This window comes from Drosophila arizonae, chromosome 3 (genome assembly GCF_054131065.1).
Source record: "Drosophila arizonae isolate 15081-1271.41 chromosome 3, UAZ_ARI_1.0, whole genome shotgun sequence".
In the NCBI taxonomy this organism is placed as follows: Eukaryota; Metazoa; Arthropoda; class Insecta; order Diptera; family Drosophilidae; genus Drosophila; species Drosophila arizonae.
In genome coordinates this window covers 18525376-18549582 of record NC_142923.1, presented here as the reverse complement: position 1 = coordinate 18549582, position 24207 = coordinate 18525376, and the positions used below count along the sequence as shown (strand labels likewise).

Genomic DNA, 24207 nt, shown 5'->3' with positions numbered 1-24207 from the left:
TCAGGCAGACTAGCTAGCTGGCTGGCAGGCTGGCATAAAGCATGGCAAATGGCCTTGCCAAATGCCGTGCCTAAGAAGCCAAAACGAAGTTGGCATAATAACTCAGGCATGATGCTGAATAGAGATATCGCATAGAAATGACAACAACAACAACAACAACAACAGCAACAACAACAGCAACATCCAGGATAACAACAAGGACATGCCGCACACAACACAGCACTACACGACAGCATAAGCAACAAATGCGAAACGATGCGGAACATATTTGCCATGTGAGCTCAAATTAGAAATAAGAAAAATAAATAATTGAGATGAAATAGACAGCAGCGACTAGAGAGTGCCCCAGAGAAAGAAATCTTTAAGAGAATTTCACATGTGTATGCGAGAGATCAATAGTGCATGAATATTTTTCGCATGACTATTTGCTGTAAGCACAGCTAGAAGTAGTCTAAGAAGATATTCCCTCCATTTAAAGCATACACATGAAGAATATTTAAAAAAAATTAGTAATGGACTCTAAATAAAAAAATAAAAGAAATAAATAAAAAAAAAATAAAAAGATTTACAATTTTAGCCTAAATATTGCATAAAATTTTATATTAATATTAATTCAAGTATATATTGAATAAAATATAAAATATGTATACAATGCTTATTAAGAAATATATATATTTAAATTCATTTAAATAAATCAAAAATAAATTTATGATTCAAGTCCTAATATTACATAAATTTTATATTAATATTATTTCAAACATATATATAAAAATTTATAAAAAATATACACAAACAATAATTATTCAATAGTATATAAACTGTGTCTAATATAAGGGTATACTCGTAGAATTATGTTCCATATTTCAATTACTAAAATATATATATACATAAACATATCCAGGTTTCTCTCCAAATATATGAATTCCTAATGCTTTCCTCTACTAAAACATAAATCAAAAACCCTTAAAGCCTTACCTAATAAAATTTCATTATGTACATCATTTTATCAGCATCTGCCTGATTAAGACTTAACTCAAGACTATAAAAATGCATTATCATTTTATATTAACTTTTTTAAGACATTCAAATGACTGCAGGGTATTACATGCGCTCAAATTAAAAAGCATAATTTATATATAAATATGCATATATTTTACTAGCTTTAAAAATCAAGCGTTTGCCTGATATATGTGTGTATGTGCATGTGTGTGTGCATATTTATATATGAATATACTGTCGTACGTGCTGATCATAAACTTTATTTGCGTCAATGTTACGAGCAGCATTGCCCAAAAGGCAAAAACAAAACAGCAACAAAAAAAAAGAACAAAACAAACAAATAAAAAATAATTTTCTAAAATATAAAATTTGAAGCCAAGAAGTATGTGTGGCGCATAAAAGATATAATAATAACACCTTATATATACATTTATATACGTTTACATACATATGTATGTTTTGTTTAAAATCAGGCCTAAACAACAACAACATGCTTTCGTGCTGTGTATTTTGTTCTCTTCTTTTCTTTATTTATTTATTTCTTTTTTTTTTTTTTTTTTTCTTGACGTCAGCAGATTGCAGTAAAAATTTAATATTTGAGGAAGTGAAAAGCAAAGAAACAACATTACGTGATGTGCCGCACACACACACACACACATGTGAGAGTGTATGTGTGCACAATGTACACACAGTCGAAATAATAAAATACAACGCGACGTATACGTAACGTGAACCCAAACACAACTCTGGCTTTGGCACTTTACGATGTCCGCAGTGCTTACTTAGCCGTCTATTGACCCATTGACTGTACAATTTGGGGCCAACAGCATGGCCGTTTGGCAGTTGGTTAATCTTTAACTACGATCTGAGCTTTGATTTCAGAGCTGTGGCATTAATAACTAAGAGATGTGGCCGGATATTGAATATATGATAAAGTACAGATAGACGTTGTGAAGCATTGAACATAACGAGATGTTTAAATGAATGAACTAGCATAGTAATTAATGGAAATACGTTTTAATCTCGTCATGTAGAACCTATGAGAGTTTTGCCTATATTTCACTTTTGTCTAGACTTCTTCTTACATAATTCTCTTATTCGTCACAGATTTCTCACAAAGGACTTTCAGAACTGTCTAATATCTATATATATATGACCCTTGCCTATCCTCACTTAATCTATTTCATATGCTATATAACCATATATAACGCAACCATATCTCAACCGTCAATCGTTAAAATATGCTTACCTCACCTCAGCCTGCCAAACTTGGCCTAACGAAATCAATAAGTTAGTCTAGCCCAAGCTAAACTGACCTAACCTAAGCACATCTAATCTAACCCAACCTACCCTAACCTAGCGCAACCTAACCTATATCAGCTATACTTGAAACAAAATTACAAGAGCCTGGCCATAACTAGGCAACGAAACATTTACTTTGATATGATTTTGCTTGAGGGGTATGTGAGTCTTCTGCTTTGTCTTGGAGTAGGCCTATGTCTATACATGGGCTAGGTATATGAGTACGTAAAGTCCTTCATTTAATTTAAGCGCCTGCCATACATTTTGTTAGCCCACATATTTCATTTGGGGCGCTGAAACGCTCCACGCCAGCGGTCTGAATGCGAAAAGGTGGTGCGGAGTGGGTGGGAGCTGGGGACTGTTTTTTGGGTGGTAACATGGCGGCTGCCTTCTGGCCCATAGCAAATTATTCACAATTTGTCATTTGTCTTTGATTTATTTGCATTTTAAAGGCTTTCAACGGCGACGACGACAGCGACGGCGACGGCGACGACGGCGTAATAAATTTCAGCTGGCTGTCTACCTTTCTGCTAGCTGTCGGCAAATTCTTACCTTTTTTTTGGGTTATTTTTAGCGATATACACAGTATATATATATATATATATTTTAGACTTAAACACAATTTGTAATACTTACAAACGACATTCAATTTCCACATGGTCTCCAAATAGAGGCCGTTCACATTTGGATTTTCCGCACGGCATGTTATCGATTTGCCATCGTCGTCTGTGGTGGGCACAAAGCTCAGCTCGGAGCGTGTCGAGTTCTTTGATATGTCGTCCTGCAAAATGTGTTTCTGCATTAATTAAGTTTCGGCCTTAGAGCAAGACAGAGAGAGAGAGAGAGAGAGAGAGGGGGACACCTTACAGGGAGAGAGTGGGTGCGCGAGTGTGGATCTCCTTTACACTAAAAAAAAATGTCCTAAGGCGTTCTGCTCATTGTTTTCTTTGTGTGTGTGTGTGTGTGTGTATGTTTTCTTCTTCTTCTTACTTTTTTTGCAAATTTGTCGAAATATTTTATGTTTGCAATTTAAAATTTATTGCTGTATACTTTGGGTTTTATGTGCCTTGTGTGGGTATTATAAATTTTATAGCGCCAAGCAACAGCAACAACAACAACAACAACAACATATAATTAGTTGTGCTGTTGTAGCCGTTATTCTTGCTGTTAGTTGAACAGGTCATAAAATTGTTCATTTTTAAACGTGTGTGTGTGTGTATGTGTTGGCTGTCGCCCCCTAGCGGCCAGCCACCAAAACTTGCTAAACGGCTGCTAAAGCCGTGAAATATGCACATACAACTACATACATACATGCAAAAGTAAATGCGGCGGGGGCTGGGGGCGTGGCTGGCTGCCTGTTGTAGTGCCACGTTTTCTGCAGTCGCTGCTTCGAGAGGTGTTAATAGCTGAGCAGTTGGCGAAATAAATGGGGCATCATAAAAATGTTTTTGGGCACTCGAAAAGTTCTTCAGACGAATTCAAAATATTAAAAATATATACAAAAAATTCAAAATATGCGTATGAAACACTTTCGGGATTTGGGGGACTTTCTGAATTTTTAATTAACTGAACTGCCCCGCCCCATATATATCCCATAAGCTTTTATGTAGAGCTCAACCCAGTTGACAAGTTTAGTTATTTGAAAAATATTTTGTAGTAATGTAAATAACATGTTTTGGGCCAACTCGAAGTCGGACTCGGACTCGAACTATCTAATTAGCTGCAATACGTAACGAGCGACACGATTGTTGGCCGAGTCGTTGGCCCCAAAAGCGTTGATTAATGTCGTGCTCCATATGAAGTTGCTAGACTTTAGTTTTATGCCAGCCATATTCCCATGTCTGCTACACACACAAAGAGGGCAAACGGAGTGGGAGAGAGAAACACACACAAACACACACATCAAAGCCACCCACAATGTCCGCACATTAGAGTGGAAACTAAGGCACCAAAAGGCATGTAGCAGAAGCATGTCTAAAGGCCAGTACATCGGACTGTTTCAGTAATTCTCTCACTCGCTCTCTGTCTCTCACTCTCTCTCACTCCATCTTGCTCTCTCTTTATGCATATGTGTGTTCGTCCGTCCGTCTGTCTGGCTGCCGTAGACTAGAGGGCGGCCTTTTGCCGCATTACGGCAACTTTATGCCACGTGAAAAACTAGTGAAAAACATTTCCGGCCTTTAAAGGAGTGTAGCTGCAAACGGCAAAGCAATCAGCGCTGGTATGCATAAACGAGTATGCATATAAGGCGGACAGACATGGACATAAACAACAACAGTTTTTCGGGTTCCGGACAACGGCAGGCCCGGACAAGTCAACAGCAGAGCGGCACAAAAATGAATTGCAACAAAATTGCGCTAAAACTCCCATAAATTTGTCCCAAGTTGAAACAAAACAAAAAACAAAAACAAAAACAAAAACCGAAACAAAAACACAAAATACTACAGCAACAACAGCAAATGAAATTGGCAAAAGGAAAAGCGTAGCAAATAAAATGAAAAGCCAAAGGATTGCGGGTGCGGGCGGACGCCGGGGGCGTGGCAGCGGGCTGACAAGGCAAGGCGTTGCTGCACGTTGTGTATTGTGGAGTTTATATCACATTATCTGTGTTTATTCTAACGGTGAGTGCGGAGCGCGGCGAGTGTGAGCCACGCCCAGGGACAACAAGTGGGTGTTGCGCCCCCCTATACCCAACGAGCTGCAGCTGCTGTGTGTGTGTGTGTGTGTTTGTGTATGTGTGCTTGTGGCTTGCCTATGCAAATACAATAACTTATCGTGAGTCAGTCAACAGACCCTTTGGCTGCCCTCCCCCCGCACGCGTTCGGCCGGGTACGCCAACTGCGGTCAGGTGCGCGTCAAGCCTGCTCCAGGCCCCCACCTCTTACTCACCTTTGTGCGTCGCAATTGACGTTTTCCCTTGTACCAGGTGATGATGGCATTCGGACGTGAACCGGACGATTCACAGGTGACTTCGTAGCGTCGATCGGCAATCATTGAACTGGGCGGATCCAGAATTTTAACGGTTAATGGTTTCACTGCGAATAGAGCAGTTTATAATTTATGTAACGGCAATTAAATACACTCTGATAAATTGCTATAGATAGTAAAGTGCATTAAACAGAGATCTTAGAATTACATATACGTATATTTAAATTAATATTTATTAACATATCCCTAACATTCTCAATGTAAACCCACTTTGCTTGAAGCCATCCCATCACCTAACTGTAGCATGTCAAGTTTATATAAATAATGCGAAGCCTTAACAATTTGTATCTGCTCTACGTACGATAGCATCTAAGCACCGTCTCAACTCAAGTGCGGACTACACACCTGCTCTTACCTGTGCATACCTAATGGCCAGCACGAGTGCAGCTGAAAATGGAGCGAGGTTAATGTTAGGTCTAACGCCCCTTCATTCATTCATTTCATTGTAAACGTGGTAATTATTTAATGGCTACTTGGGCGATACATATATATGTATACAAACATATGTATATAGGAGCAATATACAACTTGTTCTTTGTTTATCGTGAAATCATGAAATATATTGCATTGGATTTGTTTATGTTTATACAACAGCTGTTGACTGAATGTTCTGGAAATAATTAAGAGCTTTCCCCTGAAACAATCGTATTTTCATTTCACTAATTGAATTGTTTAGATTCAAAGAAAACTTTTCAGCACATCTAGTTAGCCTAGTCTGAGGAAACAGATCAAATTTGATCTAAACTGCATATAATAATATAAATATGTGGATAAATAATGTGATAAATGATATATTGCTTTACGCCTTAATTACTCAAACTCTTTATTCATATACATATACTATACTATATATATACATCGATATACTATACTATATATATACATCGACAGCTCTATCTAGTAGAGTATTGGAATTTGGCCCACTTACAATGCATGTCCAGTATGAAGCTCTTTTCCTTGGGCTTATCTAATTGCGTATTCAATGCCTGACATGTGAATACGGAATTCAAATCGTTGCGCTGCACCGATGGCCACAACAGTCGATTCTCGATAACATCGCCAGAATTGTGCTCGTTTTGATTGTCGACAAGTAGTCCATTTACGAGCCAGCGGACCTGCGGTTGCGGTCGACCTATCAAACCGAGTCGAAAGAGACGAACAGAACAAAAACAATTGTAGATGGACATGTACATATATATGAACAGAGACAAAGAGAGAGAGAGAGAGAGAGAGAGAGGGAGAGGGAGAGCATAGGGTGCGCAAATTAAAAAGTCAAGTTTTGGCAAGGCTAAAATAAAGAAGAAACAAAAAATATATAACGCAAAGAAAACGAAAGCAAAGCAAATACAAACTTTGTGATATTTTCATTTTCGGTCAAACTGAGGCTTGAGGTTTTTTTTCCGATTTTTTACAGTTTTTTTTTTTTTTTTTTTTTTTTTTGCCAAAGCTTTTAAGGAAATTAACAGGAAATTGTCTAGCCGGTCGAGCGGATATAGTCATGTGTAGAGAAAAAAAAAAAAATGAAAGAAAACTGTATAAAGAAATGGGGGCGTGTTCATTGGCAATGGGGTTAAGCAACGTTAGTTGGGCTTACTTACCGCCCACCACACGACAAGTGATAACAATATCATCGCCCTCCTGCTTGGGACCCAATTGTGTGCCATTCAGTTGACGACCCCAACGGTCCAGTATGATGGGCTGCTCCGGAAGTACTAAAAACAACAGCAACAATTGATAGGTAGATAGGTATATACATGTGCTATAGAGTGTGTGTATGTGTGTGTGTGTGTGTGTGTGTGTGTGTGTGTGTGTGTGTGTGTGTGTGTGTGTGTGTGTGTGTGTGTGTGTGTGTCTGCATTTTGGATACTCACTTATTACAGACAAATTGAAACGGAAGCTCTGTGTTTGAGCTGTGCGAAAATCGACACGACAACGGTAAATGCCTTGATCATGCCTTTTGATATCCTGCAAAATGTCATACGTTAAATTATTATACATGTGTGGGTGAAAGGAAACAGATGATTAGCATACACACAGTCTTAGACCTAAACGCCCACACACCTGCACACCTGCACACCTGGCCACATAATACAGTTGTTTCTGCTTGCAGCCATGTAATTTTCAATTATTCCATGTCAACCAAGTCGCACGACTGCTCTGTGGTCTCTCTCTCTCTCTCTCTCTCTCTCTCTCTCGCTCTCTCTGCCAGGGCACTTGAAATATATATCGTAAGCCTCAGTCCGGGCTAAGCGCTCAAGTTGTGGCCAACTAGTTCTCTCAGCTATGGTTTGGTTCGCTTAATTATGCCTGAGTTCAGTCTATGAATGGTATGTGTGTGTGTGTGTTTTTGATAAATGAACTTGTTCAGTAGAAGAGTTCAATGCTAGTTCATTGTTATTAGCAATCCAACAGGAAATTACAAAAGTCTCGTTTGAGCACTGAACTAGTTCTTTTAAGTTATTTTCAGGATAAGTAGAGCTAGTATGGTTCAAAAAGTTCTTTTTATGTCCCTTTTGCTGCCTATATGCCTCTACATTAGCTATTATCCATGAGCTAGTAAGGGCTATTTAGACTAGTTCCGTAAATAATGCATAAGGTCAATGAATAATGAGTGCCTCTTGTATTCAATTTATTCAATTTATATTGAAGAAAACTGAAATTTTTATATTTAAATCAAAAATTCCAATTTAAATCAAAAATTCCAATCCTCCGCAGGTTTATAATTATTCTACTCTCTGCTCATACTCTTTATTGATATAATCAAACGTATCGTATTCGCTTGAGCGGGAGAATTCTCTAACTACTTGCTGGTAATTTATAGTCGACCTGGCGTTAGGTTAATTTCCCGGCAATTGGAAGGCAATTAAAATTCATTTATAAAGTCAACTCCTCACCCAGATGCCAGCCATTTGTCGCACATTATTCATGGGACTATTTGAGTTATATGTGCATAAAGCTATATACATATGTATGCACATATATACACATATATAAATTTCTGGTATAACGCTTTGCATTATGAAGCTTCATGCAACCGCGAATGGCAAATTTATTGGAGAATCCTTCAGGCTGCCTCTTCGTGTGCATTTCACATTCATTTTCAACTCCATAGTTGAGTACGTGTGTGTGTGTGTGTGTGAACATGCAGCTCGTTAGCCTTCCCAGCAGGTTGTCTTAAGCCAGGAATTGTCCAAGGATTCCAACAGCCAGGAACCGAACCCAAGTCATGTTGGCCTTTAAAAGTCAACGGTTTGTGGCGTCGAGGCGTTAGTTCAAGTAGCTGCCACACACACACACACAGTGTAATGCGTATATGCATGTCTGTCTGTATGAATGAGTGTGTGTGTGTGTGTGTGTGTGCATTGCATGACAATAACGGTAAATCAAGTTATCTGTAAACATGCAAGACATTAATAAACATTTCGCGTGCGCGAGGCAATTTAACAACTTTTGATATCTAAATTTGTTTTCGCATTGCCTCAGCCGCAACCGCAGTCACCGTCGCTGTCGCTGTCGCTGTCGCTGTCGACGTCGCAGTCACCGTCACAGACCCAGTCGCAGCTTTCTAACTGTATTCGGCATTCCGCAATCCGACATTTGTGCCCATTTGCAAAATGTTCGGTACATCCGCTTGCTGTTATTCGCGCTGACTTAATTCTTAGCACGCATTCGCTACGCCAATTGCCATTTGCCATTTTCAGATTTTCCCAATTGGAAAGCCCTTTGCAAATGCTATGGGAACCGCAGTTAACTGAATGCAAAGGCAGAAAACTTTCATTCAATTGAATGCCAAAATGTACAATATATATTTGAACTAGGAATGCGCCCTATATCTATATTATATTACACTACAAATCTATTCATAGATTAACGCTCTTCATGTAGATAAACATTCTATTTATAGAGCATATTCTATACCTTTATTCTATCCACTCATACTCCATTTGCATTTTCTTCTATCCATTTCTACTCAACGCACAAACTTCAATTGAATTTTTAAATTGTTGATAGCCAAATATTTGCGCTCCTTCCACACTTCGTGGAAAGTTTCTTAAATAGTCCAAATGCTTCGATTCGAGTTTTGCTCAAATGCCCTCCCTCTACTGTATGGAATATTTAAAGAATTCATTTAGGTCCAAATCGTATTTTCATTCACACACACAAAATGAAAGAAGCAAACTGCGAGCTGCTCTTGGTTAACCATGGCGAATCTTACCTTAATTTCCAATGTAGCTGGCTGCGAGTCAAAATGAAATTTGGCACGAGAGCCAAACACCTCCGGAGCTGACCAATGTCTGGGCTGCTCAATGGCCATGGTATCGCGCACATCGAAGCTGCAAGGAGAGCACAGATAGGGGAGAGAGAAAGAAAATTATTATTATTATCATGCTGGAGCGTAAATATTTTAGTTGCAACAAAATGAAATCGGGTTGATATAAATTCTGGACTTCACACATAGTAGATATAGATATTTTCGAGAAGCTCGGGCTTCAGCTCTTGTTTTTATATGTATAATTGAGCTTTTGTTATTCTCATTTTGAGAATTGCGAGCGCCAAAAATTAGCCTCATTTATATCTGAACTGCTCATTAGAGAGAGAGAGAGAGAAGAAGAGAGAAAGCGGATGATGCTCTTGCCACGGGCTGGCTGCCAAAATAGAATTTATGGCCCCATAGATAAACATTTTTTCAATTTTCTTCCTCTTGCTGCTGCATTAAATGCGCCAAGTCTTACCTAGGCTAAAACTGCATCGGCAGCAGCAGCGGCAGCATCAGCGCACAGAAGGCCATAACACTTAAGACCTGGCTAAATGCTGAGCGTTGCAGTTTCATTCAAATGGCCATAAAACTGCCTCGCATCTGAGCTCTGCTCTATTGAACTTTATGCATTTGCAAACAAACAGAATATATATTTATATGCATACACTTGTATATATATATATATATATATATATATATATATATATATATATATATATTCCTATTGTTTATATGTACATTCCCAATTGGTTTATCCAATTAAAGTTAGTTTTATTTGTTATTTTCCGCAATCATAAATAAATTAAGTTGTTGCCATTTAAAACAAATTCTTTGTTCGATTTCTCGAAATCTACTGCATTTGTATTGCCGTTTTTCAGTATATTATATATTTGTTTTTCATATATTTGATCATATTTCGCTGACAGAGATAAATTTAATCATGGAGCTTAACAATTTTTAGAGAGTAAATAAAATACAATTTATAAATGAAATGTTGAATTGCGAAAATTACGCTTTTACTTTAATTTAATACTATCAACAAAATAAGAATAATTATATATTTTTTATTTCCATAAATAATTCTAAGCTGCAAAAATTCTAAACAGCTTTTGAGCTTGAAAATTCGATATTTATTGTAGCGACTTTTTTAGGTTTCTTTTATTTATTTATTTATTTAATATAATTTCTTTTTTTTTTTTTTGCTTTTTTTTTATACTATATATTTTTTTTTAATAATAAGTATGTGTTACATATGAAGGAAAGCAATAATTGGTTTCATTAATGTTGGATTTCCTTTCTTTATTAGAAATTTCCAACCTAGTTGATCATATAATATTTGTTATTTGTCTAAATATTAAAAAAGAAAAAATTAAAAATATAAATAGAAAAGCTTTCAATGCATAAAATAGTAGCTGCATACAGAATTAGTCGGGTAATTTAGTATCTAACTAAACAACTTCTATTCAATAATCCTTTATATATTAGCTTATTTACAATTTAATTTATCATATTCCTAGTCTTTAAATAAATCATATCAGATAATAGTTTTTGTTTCTAAATTTATGACAACAGTTGTTGGCTGAGTTGCGGAGGCAAAGCTCTTGCCACGACAATGAGTACCAAAAAAGGGAAAGTCAAGTATTGTGGGGGTTAATTGCATTTGTTGTTGTTGTTGTTGCTGTTGTTGTCGTTGTTGTTGCTGTTGCTACTGTTATGGTAGCAGCCACTTTTTGAGAGCCTCTGCGGCAAGTGGGCCGTTAAGCGCACTTTTGTATGCAACACGCAATAATTTATGCGGGCAGCCAACGACAGCGTCGACGTCGACGTCAACGGCAACGGCGACGGCGACAGTGCAAAATGCAACAACTTAATTGCTGCGTGCCAAGCGGACAGCCGTTCAAGTAAAAGCAACAGCCCGAGAGAGAGAGAGAGAGAGATGGAGGGAGAGGGAGGGAAAGAAAGGCCAGGAGAGAGGGAGATGGAGGCAGAGCGAGCACGATTTAGAGTGAAAACGAGAGCAACGTTAACCCAATTCTGTTCCATTTGCCTTCACTTTCTTCATTTTTTTCTTGTTTTTTGCTGGCTGCCATTTTAATTAAAAACTAAAAAAAAAAATAATAATATAAAAAAAAAAAATTAAAATGTGGCTAAACAGAGTGAAACGTGCTGTGGGACTTCCATGGGGCCTAAGCTTAATAACTGCTTTTTGGGGCCTATGCTGCAAATGTTGATGCCCAAATAATACGCTACGTGAACCCGAGCAAATTGAGCGTAATGAAAATGGCCAACAGCAGATAGGATGAAATTTAAATCCACTGTGGATGTGGTTACGAATGGAGAGTGTTGACGAAATGCTAATTATATAGAAATGTTAAAATATATATAAATTATTTTAGATATTTCATCAATACAGAAATGTAAATATATATAAATCATTTCAGATATTAAATCAATACATAAATTTAAATATATATAAATCTTATTAAATACAGCAACATGTGATGAGCTGAGATGGAATATTATTCAAGTAATCTCTTTCTACAATCTATAAACATAAATATATAATGTTTCTCTCAGCCAAGGCTGATTTCTGATCATTGAAAAAGAAAATGTTAATATATTTATGTTATTTCAGTTTTTATTTTGATTTAAAACCATATCAATATTCAGTCAATGAATGATCATTAATATTATATTTTCTATATTATATATTATATATTACAAATTATATACTAATAGCTTTAACTATATTTTTAAATATTACATTTCTGCATTTCTACTAATTTTAAATACAAAACAAACCTAACAATCTTTCTTTGACTCCATACCAGATCGTATTAAAAACTTTTAAGAAATATTTGTGCTAGTTGTGCCACTGCTAGTTACCAAGTCAGAACTTCACTTAGTATTCCTAGAGCTAGATATAGCACTTAAATATTGCATTTGACAGCCAAAAGGCGCAACGTGGCGCGAAAATGTCGTGAATGCAATTAGCAGCGCAGCTCGAGGGAGTGGGCCAGCTCGACCCATGCACTTTGCGGGGCAGTTTCATATGGAGTTCTTTATGAGCTGAACTGATTGTTGTTAGCCAGGCAACAACAGCAACGAAAACAATGCCAATCTGCTAGCCACAATAATTTGAAGTAGCCGCAAGCTTAGCAACAGCTTAACGGTAAGACCTGAATCCATATAAAAGAAATTCGACATCATTTATCCACATAATTCTTGTGGCTTTACGTCTGAGGTTAATTAGGAAATTAGGTAAATATAATTAAGTTAATTTACTGTGAGCTTTGCGACAACTAAAATACACACACACACACACACGTGCACTGGCATACGCACAAAAGTTAAATCACATATCCAGAGACCAAAGGCCACTTATCAGCTGCCAGGCAGCAGGTGCAAAAAATAAACAGCTTAAGTTAAAGTACACCAAATGCGTGTATTCGACTAAGCCATACCCTGGAATGAAATGGCACATAGTCTTCACGAAACTTGAATACCCTTTTAAACTTATTATTATATTTCAATTTGTAAAACATTTATTATATAAAATTGTAATCAACTTAAATTTAAGCAAAGGCTTCTAGGGCCTTCAGCTTGATTATAAATATTTTGTACAATGCCGTTAAATGAATTATCAGCATTTATTATATTGTCTCACAAACCTGTATACCCTATTGCCAAAATCTGTTACAGGGCATGGCAGAAAATTACTGTAGCATACTTTTGTAGGATGCGGGGTCGCACGATTTAAAAGGCAGCTGCTCTCGAGGCTCGTTTGCATTTAATTAAATGCTTATAAACACACACAGACACACACACACACACATACACGGAGGCAGACAATAAGCCAAATGAGGCTGGCACTCACACACAAAAAACAAAGAGAAAGAGAGCGAGCGCGAATGAGAGAGAGAGAGAGAATGTGTATGTGTGTATGGGATAGTACTCACCTATATAAAGGTATGCCCGCATTATCACGAAACCATAAGACCATATAAACATCATGCAGGGGCTCGGCAATGGGGCAGGGCAGCGACACAGATTTGCCCTCGACGGCATCAATGTCCTTCGTTTTCACTGTGCCGATTGTGGTTTGTGGATGTGGTTGGCATTAGTTGTTGTTGGCACAAAGTCGCCGCCATTTTATTCAGGCAAATTATGTTGTCACGGATTTTTTTTTTTTTTTTTGGTTTGGTCAGCAGCATCGTCGTCGTCGTAGTCGGCGCACATGAAAATAGAAAATAAATGCGTAAAATTTGTTAATTAAATGTTCGTTGCCTTTTTAGCATGCGTGGCTGCTTCCACAGAGACACACACACACACACACCCACACACATGAATATATATGTCTAAACATATATAGCGCTGCGTCTGGGGCTTTTAGCAATTAAATGTTGATGCCAGCTTAATTTCCACGTAATTACAAACGCGTAAATTTATATGAAGCGAGCGCACCCTGCGCTTTATTTATTCATAATGCATGCCTGTGCAAATCCCTGTGAAATACACTTTGAGCCACGCCCACTTAGTACTACCAATGGCTAGCAAAACATTTTACGCGAAAATCTGCTAGCAAATAAGCCAAACAGTTAAGCTTGAATAAAAAAAAAAAAAAAAAAAAAAAAAAAAAAAAAAGTGAAGCCCTAATTTAATTGCATTTCAGAAAAAATATAAATAAATTAAAATTTATTAGTATTTGTATACTTTTTGGAAAAATATTAAATGTATTATTAACTACTATTTAACTAGGTACTAGAAGTAATTCTAAAAACTGAAAATAAAGTTTTAAGTACTTTATATTTAGGCAAACTCCAATGAAAATTATGGCAGAGCGTAGAAAAGTTGGTTCAAAGTTTTGTTCATAATTAAATATGTAATAGGAGATCTATGAAACGCCAGAAGCCACAATTACCTAGCTGAAATGAGCTTTTTAATGACTATGAATCGAATTCAAATGCCGAATAAACTTAGAGTAAATGATGGCAGATTATGAAAATTTGTGCAGATTTTTTTTTTAGTATTTTTGGCTAAGATTTAAAAACAAAGAACAAAAGTAGATATCAAGCCTAGATATTTTTTGCTTTAGAAAATTATCAATTGTATTTTTTATTTTTTACTAAAAATTAATTAAAATAGTTCTATTATATCAATGTTATATTTGAAAATATATAGCAGAAAAAGTATATACAAATATTAAATGAAATAATAAGATAAAAAATGTGGTTATATATGTTGGTGTTGTTATTTAATTTTAAATATTTTTTAAAATCTTTTATTCGATTGTATTATTATTACTTGTTATTTAATTTAATATTTTCTCATATTTTTATATACTAATAGTATAAATACAATTTTTTTTTTTAAATTGTTAATTGTCTGTCTATATAGCTACTGCAGACTGTTTTTAATAAACCAATTTAATGTACATTATTTATTATATATAGTTCTATTTCTACCTTTTTGATATTATCTTGCAAAGCTTTGGCCAATTTAATTCCGATTGTGATAGCAAAAAAAAAAATCAATGAATAATATGCTTAATTAATGCACTTAACAACATTTACGATATGCAATGCATGAATCGATGGCTATCAAAGTGAAGACAACAGTTAACAGATAACTGGTGGCACATGATAAGCAAACATTGAGGGGTAGATAACGCAATACACTGAACAGATGTGCGTGACAACAAATGACAATAATTTAAAGATAAGATAAATACACACAAATAGCTGTCAAATAACTAAATACCCCATTAGCAGCAGCAGCTGTATTTATACTAATTATTATTTCATTGTGCCTAAATCAAAGAATATTTTAATTTAATTACTAGCCAATTTAGATAATTGTATTGGATTGCTAATAATGCTGAAATATAAGTTCTATAAAATCAATGTGAATATAGTAATATATATATGTATATATATAACAGATCTGTTACATTTATATTTGATCATTTTTGTTACCGTTGAAAATGTTTCTAAAATTTTACAATATTTGGCTTTTATTGCTCTGCTGCGCTTTTAGCCGCGACAACATTTTGGCAGTTGAACCAGCCAAAAGCAGAAGCCCAACTGAAAGCCCCAACAACAAGCAGCCGCAGCTGTCAAATGCGGCCAACTGGCACAGTTATATTTGTTTCGTTTTCTATGTGCCTCGCAATGGGGTGTATCTAATTTTAAATGCAACTCGTAACGTACATCTGATTCAATGCCAACCCTCAGGAACGAAATCTTATCAGTATTTTTTTTTTTTTTTTTTTTTGGGTTTGCATTAGATATTCGTCAACTCTTTGGTATATTTTACTTTACTTTCGCACCTCAGATTTCATATCAGGCATACAGTATTCGTGTTATACATATACATATATCTTTATGCAAAAATAAAAATGTCTATTTCACATCATGTGAAAGCAAAGGCCATAGAAAATTGTAAAAAAAAAAAAAAAAAAAAAAAAAAAAAAAAAAAAAAGAAAACACAAAACTCTACTCTGCCCTCTGCCACTACCTCTACCTCCTAACTGAGCTGCTGCTTCACGGCTGCGTTTTTGGCATTGACTTTATGTGTGTAAATATGAAAAAATGTCATTTTATTGCCACAATGCGTCGAAATTTTGTGAGAATTTATTGCGAATACGCCGCGCTGTACAATAAATATGCGTTTAAATGCGAAGCGCGTGTGTGTGCGTGCGTACGCGTGAGAGTGTGTTAGTGTATTTGCTGAGAATTGTTGGTACAGTGGTGTAGACACAGCTGTCATTGAGCTAAAAACGCCCCAGTGTAAACTGAGTGCAACATCTGCAGAATGATGTATAAACATTGATCGTATCGAGCCAACGAAATGCATAAAATAAATTATTATTAACCATAAACCCGGCTGTAACGGCTCAACCAGGTGAGAACTAGACGATATCTACAGTAGAAATTTAATATTATTGTTTTTTTTTTTATTAAAATATAGAAATATGAAAAATAACTGCAATTCTATAATGTGAAATCATTAATTACTATATCTTTTCTTGCAGTGTAGTTGGCTTTATCAGCGCGTCGAATTCATTTTGATAAGTTCGCATTAGTTCCGCCAGATGGCGTAAGCGTCAAAGTGCTCGCATCGTACTCGAAACAGGTGAGTGGAAGTGAAAAGTAGTTGGCAGCTGATTTACAGTTAGTTGGGCCTTGGAACGAGATAGATAGCTCTCTGATTGATATTGAAGAACGATGTTCATTCGGCTCGAACTTCAGTTACTAATAACTTATCAGGCAATAAAAAAAAAAACGAAAATGAAAATGAGTTAGAAAAAGTTGCAATTAGATTAATGGACATCGATGCCACGCAATTGCAGTTGACTCGACGTGTCTGGCCGCTCGGGCCCGAAACCATTCTGAATCATAGCCTCCCAGCAGCACAACGTATTGGCCATGGCCTTAAAGAAGCGCCAGGTGAAGCGGCTGATGCGCAAGCTCATCTTCCTCATAATGATCATCGCCTTCATCTCGCTGCTGACCACGGTGATTGTGGAGAAGCGCCTGAGCAAAGCGAAGCCATCGGAGGAGGTGGACGAAAGTAATTTGGATCCCAATGGGGATCCAATAACGCCACAATTCCGTGCCGCCAATGTGGAGCCGACACGTCGACAAGCCCGTCCGCCCTTTCAGGATCGCAACTCTGTGCGCGATGGTGGGCACGTTGAGCCAGTGGAGACGACCAAGCCGGAGACATTGAAAATGTTTACGCTGCCAACGCCGCTGGGCGAGCGCAAGGACTGGCACGACTACAAGGCAATGGAAGCGGACAAGGCGCGCGTCGGCCTGGGTGAACACGGCCAGCCGGCCAGCGTGGATCCGTCGGAGAAGGAGCTGGAGCAGCAGGAGTACCGCAGGAATGGCTTCAATGGCTACCTCTCCGACCGAATCTCGGTGAATCGCTCCGTGCCCGATGTGCGAAAAGAGGCGTAAGCTCAGGTCGAATGCATTCGTGCTTCACTTACTCAGATCTTCTCTGCTTTTATTTTCTCTTCCGGCAGTTGCAAGACGCGCAAATATCTGGCCAAGCTGCCCAGCGTCAGCGTCATCTTCATATTCTACAACGAACACTTCCAGACGCTGCTCCGCTCCATTTACAGCATCGTCAATCGCACGCCGCCCGAGCTGCTCAAGCAGATTGTGCTCGTCGACGATGGCAGTGAATGGGACACGCTCAAGAAACAATTGGATGACTATGTCGCCCTACAGTGGCCCAAATTGGTGGACGTCGTCCACAATCCCGAGCGACGTGGCCTGATCGGAGCACGCTTAGCGGGCGCCAAGGTGGCCACCGGTGAGGTTATGGTCTTCTTTGACTCGCACATTGAGGTCAATTATAATTGGGTAAGTCAGGGGAACTTGATGACAGTGAACTGAGATGAAAAGGGGAGAACGTGAGTGGGAGAGAGAAGCAAGAAGAAGGAGAGAGGAAGCGAGAGAAAGTGATAGGGCCTGTAAGAGAGAATCAGGCAGAGGACAGTGATGATGATGAAAAGAGCAAAAAGGGTTTCAAATTTGAGTGAAGGAGAGAGGGAGAGAGTAATAGAGTAATAGAGAGAGTGTAAACGGCAATGAGAGAGAGAAAGTGAAAGTGAAGTCGGTTAAAAAACAGAGAAAAAGAGAGATAGAGAGATGGATAATGAGAGGATGAGATGGAGATAGACAAAGGCGATAAGAAAGAGATCTCTCTTTCGTGAAAAAGGATGCGAGGAAGGGAGAGAATCAGGCAGCTCAGATCTAGAGATGATAGTTAACTAAGATGGATATAGCTAGAGCGAGAGTAAAAGAGAGAGTAAAATGGTATAAGAGAGGAAGTGAAAGAGAGAACGAGAGAGAGTGAGATAGAAGGAAAGAGTGAAGCGGGCTGATATGAAGCGAGCATGAGAATCAGGCAGAAGAAAGCCCTGCATTGAAAACATTTGAATACAGCTGAAAGTGAAGGGGGCAAAACTATAATAATACTATAATGAAAAATATAATAAATAATATAAGAATTATTGCTATTATTATATTGCAAAATGAAACTTGAGTAAGAAAGTAACTTAAGTAATCTCAAGCTTTAGTTAAAGCAGGTGCAAGCTAAGATAAGAACTAATTTTCTGCAGTTCCATCAAAGCGCATTTAATAGTTTTAAAAGCCTTATCAATGCTTTCTTATTAGTTAAGCTAACAAACTGTAATATCAGCTGAAAAAGTGAAGCTTTGAACAGTCATTCATTTACAAAGAAGCTTAAAAGCTGTAAAGCTTCAATTTATTTAAATTTCGGCAGGTTTTGATTACTACAGTAAAGCCCACTTGAGCCAGATGAGTCCACAGATTTAGTTGGCAAATAACATATCAACATATCAACATAAGATCTCAATTCTCATTCCAGCTGCCACCGCTCTTAGAGCCCATTGTCATCAACAACAAGATCGCCACGTGCCCCATTGTGGACATCATTGATCACAATAATTTCGCCTATAATGGCGGCTATCAGGAGGGCTCACGAGGCGGCTTTGATTGGCGTTTCTTCTACAAGCAGCTGCCGGTGCTGCCCGAGGATAGCGTGGACAAATCTCTGCCGTATCGCAGTCCCGTCATGATGGGCGGCCTATTCGCGATCAATAGCAAGTGGTTTTGGGATCTGGGTGGCTACGACGATGAGCTGGAGATTTGGGGTGGCGAGCAGTACGAGCTGAGCTTCAAGATCTGGATGTGCGGCGGCATGCTGCTCGATGTGCCCTGCTCTCGCGTCGCGCACATCTTTCGCGGCCAAATGGATCCGCGACCCAATCCACGCAATTACAACTTTGTGGCGCGGGTAAATTGAATAATGAACTGGAGCGCAATTCATGCTGAATTTGGCTAATCAATGCAATCGATTCTAGAATCACAAACGTGTCGCTGAGGTCTGGATGGATGAGTACAAGGAGTTCGTCTATAAGCGCGATCCTGCGACCTACGATAATATCGATGCGGGTGATTTGACGCGGCAGCGCGCGGTGCGCGAGCGTTTGCAGTGCAAATCCTTTGACTGGTACATGAAGGAGGTGGCGCCCGATTTTCTGGTCAAATTCCCGCCAGTGGAGCCGCCCGCCTACGCCTCGGGCACCGTGGAGAGCCTGGCCTTCAAGGACCAGTGCCTGGACTGCTTGAATCTGGGCTCCAACCATCCCGTCGGCCTGTACGTCTGCGCCCACAATCGCACCCATCCGCAAGAGAACCAAAACTGGGCGCTCACTGCCCATCGCGAGCTGCGACGCTTGGACGACGCCTGCCTGGATGTGCAGGACTCGCACCCGAATGCCACAGTCTGGATGTGGGACTGCCACCATCAGGGTGGCAATCAGTTCTGGTACTACGATCGCAAGCACCAATGGCTGGTCCATGGCCATCACGGCAGGAACTGCCTCGAGGCCTTTGTCGAGAATGGCGTCTCGAAGGTGGTGACCAATCGATGCGATGAGCACAATGAGCGGCAGCGCTGGAGGATCGGTCAAGTCAATGACGATCTGCTCGATCGTTTCTTTGAGGGCTTGGACAAGAACTAATTCGAAACGAATAATCTTGGATTCCTGTTGACTTTAGCAGGAGATTTCCTATATTAATTTAAACCTATTTAAAATAGCAACTAAATAAAGTCAAAGTCAGATTTCTAAGCACGGTAAAACCTCAATGCGAAACAGTAGACGAGCTGAATGAAAAGCAGTTCAGCTCTTTCTGCTGCAGCTCGCAAATTGACAGAGATTAGAAATCATGAATAGCCTGACTAAAGATCGATGAAAGCCCATTAGCTCATTGGCATTTGACTCGGTGCGTCCAGAGTCTCAAAATGAACTTTGCCTGCCAAAATCAACTCTTTCTGGCTTTTTTTTTTGTTTTGTGTGTAGCCAGCCATTAGACTGCAATTTTAGGGATGGCGCCGCAACTCTGGCTGTAAAATGGCAATGCATCAAAGGCAAAGATGCACCACGTTGACTGCATTACTAAACGACTTTAAGAGCGGGCTGCCCACCTACCCCTCGCCTCGCCGAGGCACTTTGAAAAATGTTACTCAGGTACAAGAGTTGAATTCTCGGTTTTTGGTTGCATTTTTGTGTCGCCTTTGCTTGGCCTTCACTTAACTACGGCAGCACCGACAGCTACACACACATAGCCAGAGTCAGAGTCAGAGCTGGAGCAGAGCTCGACAGCTCGTGCATGTTAAAAGCTATTTAAATATGCTCTCTTTGAATGCCTTGATTGGCTCCATGCCAGCCCTAACCATTTCACAGCCAGCCAGCCAGCCTGCCAGCCAGCCAGCTAGTCTTTGCTCCGTTTGCCCAAGCTCTGCCATTGGCTTTGGCTTTGGCTTTGCCTCCAGCTTTGCCTGCCAAAAGACAAAAAAAAAATAAAAGAGAAGAGGAGAGGAGAAGAAGAGTTGCGCCACCCACAAAGCAAATCAACTCAGGCTCAGCAACTGCTCTCTCCCTCTCTCTCTCTCTCTCTCTCTCTCTCTCTCTCTCTCTCTCTCTTTCTGCTCAACCTTTTCGCATGAATTAACCCTATAATTGTTAAAGTGCGTCAGGAAGCAACAAACTTAACCGCAATAGCATTTCGAGCACTATTTATTAGAGCTATAAATAAATTGTTGTGGCTAAAGGAAATTTAAGCCAAAAATATTGTCGAATAATAGCAGACGAAGCAAACTGTAATAATCAAATGAAACTTGGAAATTTGGCTAAAGAGAAGCAATTTTTAATCACTCTTAGTTGAATTAACGAACTCTATTAAAATGAAAACTAAAACCGAGTCGAACTCGAATGCAAAAATATTTAATGTTCTTTAGCTAAAAGTGAAAGTTTGCTAAGCTATTTCCTACTGGGGTTAAGCTAACCTAAATTCTACACACGCACACGCACATACACATGTACACTCACATACACACAACCACTCTCAGCTCATCTGCTTGCACTCGCAAAGCTGTTTCGCTGCACTCGCTTATCGCCTGATATTCTCTAGTGTGCCACGCCCCTCTGCAACAGCCATCGCCCAGACGCATTGTTGATGCAATTTGAAATGCAAAACTTTAATGGAATTTGCTGCTGCTGCCGCTGCTGCTGCCACTGCTGCTGCCACTGCTGCTGCCACTGCTGCTGCGACAATAGTTTTGTGCAACTTTTCAGCACAGACAACTTTTATTCGGAATGCATTTCGCCACATACTAACATGCATACATTCTAATGCAGCGCACTCTGCCGGCTTTTAGCTGTACTGTGACGCGATTAAAAACAAAAACAAAAAAAGAAGAAGCAGAAAAAAGCAGAAAAACAACATTGAAACATTTTAATTGATATTTAAGTATGGCCATTGCGATTGCTGTTGGGGCTTCGCTTATGTAATTGCCGCAGCGTCTTGAGCCCTCCAATTAGCATAAATACACACACACACACACACACACACACACAGATACACAGACACATTCGCCACATATACATGCATATATAATTTACCATGACGCAAGCCAATACCACGCCCCCTCTCTACAATTACAGACGTCTCTCTCTCTCTCTCTCTCTCTCTCTCTATCTCTCTCACTCAGTAGGTGTATGTGTTATGTGTGTGTGTATTTGTTCCCTTATGGAATTCGTTGACTTCATGTCAAAATATTTTTCGTTGACAATTACACGTCACCAGGCGCCCACATGAAAGACTCTCGCCGTCTTTGGGTACATCTGTCATTCCTTCTCTCTCTCTCTCTCTCTCTCTCTCTCTCTCACACACACACCCTTTCTCTCTTACACTTTGTAAATGTATGTGTGATACTTTGCGATTAATCGCCGGGCTCATTAGTGGTGAAAATATTTATGAAGACCGCTGGGAAAACGCAACGTTGTACTCTCATTAAATATACATTGAAATCATTCTTTACTATATTGTATATGCATATACATACTATATGCTTATATCCACAAGTATGTACATATGCTTGTATTTGTGGTTTGTGCGGTTTTTAATGGATTTGTCTTGAAATGCGCTGCTGCAGTAAAGAGAAATTAATTTCGATTGAAGAGCTTCTATATATGCTATATGAATATGTGCTTTCAGTGTTGGAAAATAGACAAATACTGCATTTCTGTAAAGGGGATATATATTTGATAGGGCTCACTTTAGTATTAATTGTATAGCATCCCTAATACCCATTAAATTTATACTGAAGCATACTTAGTATCCAGTAAATATGTGTACTGAAGTATACCTAATATATATAATATATGCTAAAGTCTATCTATTTACAGAGTATTCCTGTTGATATACAGTAAATATTAAACACGATCTTCTCAAATTTTAAGATTTATTTTAAGTTTCGCTAGCATTAAAGTTTACTTTGCAATTTTCATTAGCACTCAGATGTTTTCTAAAAAATTTTGTACTTTATATAAATGTTAATGGCACATAGTTTTATGTTTATATATATATATTCTTTTTGCAGTTGCATTTTTGCATATTCAAGTTAAAATTCGATTAGCAAAAATCATAAATCTTCAGCAAAAAGTTTATTAATTTTGAATGCTTCCTGATAATGCAATACATATATACCAACATATATACAGCGCATCTAGCTAATAGTGCCTTAATGCTGATAAGCTTTATATCAACATTTATAGATTGCAAATAATTCTCGTTTCATTTCAGTTGAGTTAAAATCATTTAATGATGCAGAGCGCAATACTTTTAATACTTGCTTTAACGACTCTGGTAAGCTATCGTTAGAATAGCATGAGCATCAAGAAAATAAATATGTGCTTCGCCTATTTTAGAGCCTTGCCAGTGCGCTGACCCCTCAAGATGTGGCACTGATAGCTGACATTAAGCAGTCGGCGGAGCAGACGAAACTCGTATTGATACAGCACTCGTTGCGGAACATCATGGAAATAACCGACTCCATTATTGAGACAAATGCTGTGAGTGCCCGCCAAATTCGTAATTTGCAAGAATTGAAACAACGAACATTGGCAAAACTTCGGATGCCCTCGTTGAGCGACGCCGTTATCGAAGAGACTTTGGATGATCTGAAGCAAATCATTGGATATGCCGAGCTGAGCGAAGAAGAGGGAAAAGCGCGCTTGGCTCAGTACACAAATGGAAAATTCGCCATCATAATTGAGAAAACCTCGCAACAGTTAAACAGGGAAATACAGTTATATACATATCTAACAAATCCCAAGATACGCAAACTGAGCGCATCAGCGCAACAAAGCGAACAGCAGCTAATCTCAGCCTTCAACAATTTGGCCTACGCTGGACTGGTACGAATCGAGAAATCATTCTCCGACTTCTTAGAACTCATCGAGAGATATTAAATAAATAATAATTATTAATGTATAGTTAAATTGATAAATCATTCGAATGTCTAAGATGTACAGCTCAATAAAAAATATAACTAAATCTATATAGTAATTTTTTAGATAAGCAGAAAAATATAAATAATAATAATAATAATATAAATATTGATTTCTTTGAATGGGTTTATATGTATATACGGCGTTGTCCATATTTGATGAACCCATCTGGAAACCCTATATCTATATCTATCGACAGAGACGTAGCCAATAGCCCGTACGGGCTCAAGGTAGTCATTTCAGAGATTATCTATGCAAAAAGTTA

At 38.4% G+C, this 24207-nt stretch overlaps 3 protein-coding genes across 4 annotated transcripts in view; 2 read left to right on the top strand and 1 right to left on the bottom strand.

Annotated features, from left to right (window-relative positions):
- Positions 1-24207, bottom strand: part of side-II (sidestep II transmembrane protein) — an 88922-nt gene that overhangs the window by 24567 nt on the left and 40148 nt on the right. Inside the window, exons 3-9 of the mRNA XM_089465875.1 lie at positions 13507-13633; positions 9506-9623; positions 7161-7254; positions 6888-7001; positions 6218-6421; positions 5191-5336; positions 2938-3082 (exon numbers count right to left, since the gene is read on the bottom strand). Of these exons, the coding sequence (XP_089322001.1) occupies positions 2938-3082; positions 5191-5336; positions 6218-6421; positions 6888-7001; positions 7161-7254; positions 9506-9623; positions 13507-13633 (948 nt within the window). The remainder of the gene's footprint in view (positions 1-2937; positions 3083-5190; positions 5337-6217; positions 6422-6887; positions 7002-7160; positions 7255-9505; positions 9624-13506; positions 13634-24207) is intronic.
- Positions 16319-20219, top strand: LOC108611715 (Polypeptide N-Acetylgalactosaminyltransferase 4). 2 transcript variants are annotated; one of them, XM_018004484.2, is made up of 6 exons: positions 16319-16450; positions 16581-16681; positions 16899-17507; positions 17580-17922; positions 18953-19381; positions 19449-20219. In XM_018004484.2, exons 3-6 carry the CDS (start codon positions 16975-16977, stop codon positions 20109-20111), a joined length of 1968 nt encoding a protein of 655 aa, XP_017859973.1. In that variant the 5' UTR covers positions 16319-16450; positions 16581-16681; positions 16899-16974; the 3' UTR covers positions 20112-20219. The 2 variants fall into 2 exon arrangements, with proteins under 2 accessions (XP_017859973.1, XP_089320042.1); XM_089463916.1 differs by having other exon boundaries at positions 16414-16450; positions 16586-16681.
- On the top strand, positions 23226-23983 carry LOC149269816 (uncharacterized). Its single transcript, XM_089463917.1, has 2 exons — positions 23226-23298; positions 23361-23983. The coding sequence occupies exons 1-2, from the start codon at positions 23254-23256 to the stop codon at positions 23901-23903; spliced, it is 588 nt and encodes a 195-aa protein (XP_089320043.1). The 5' UTR covers positions 23226-23253; the 3' UTR covers positions 23904-23983.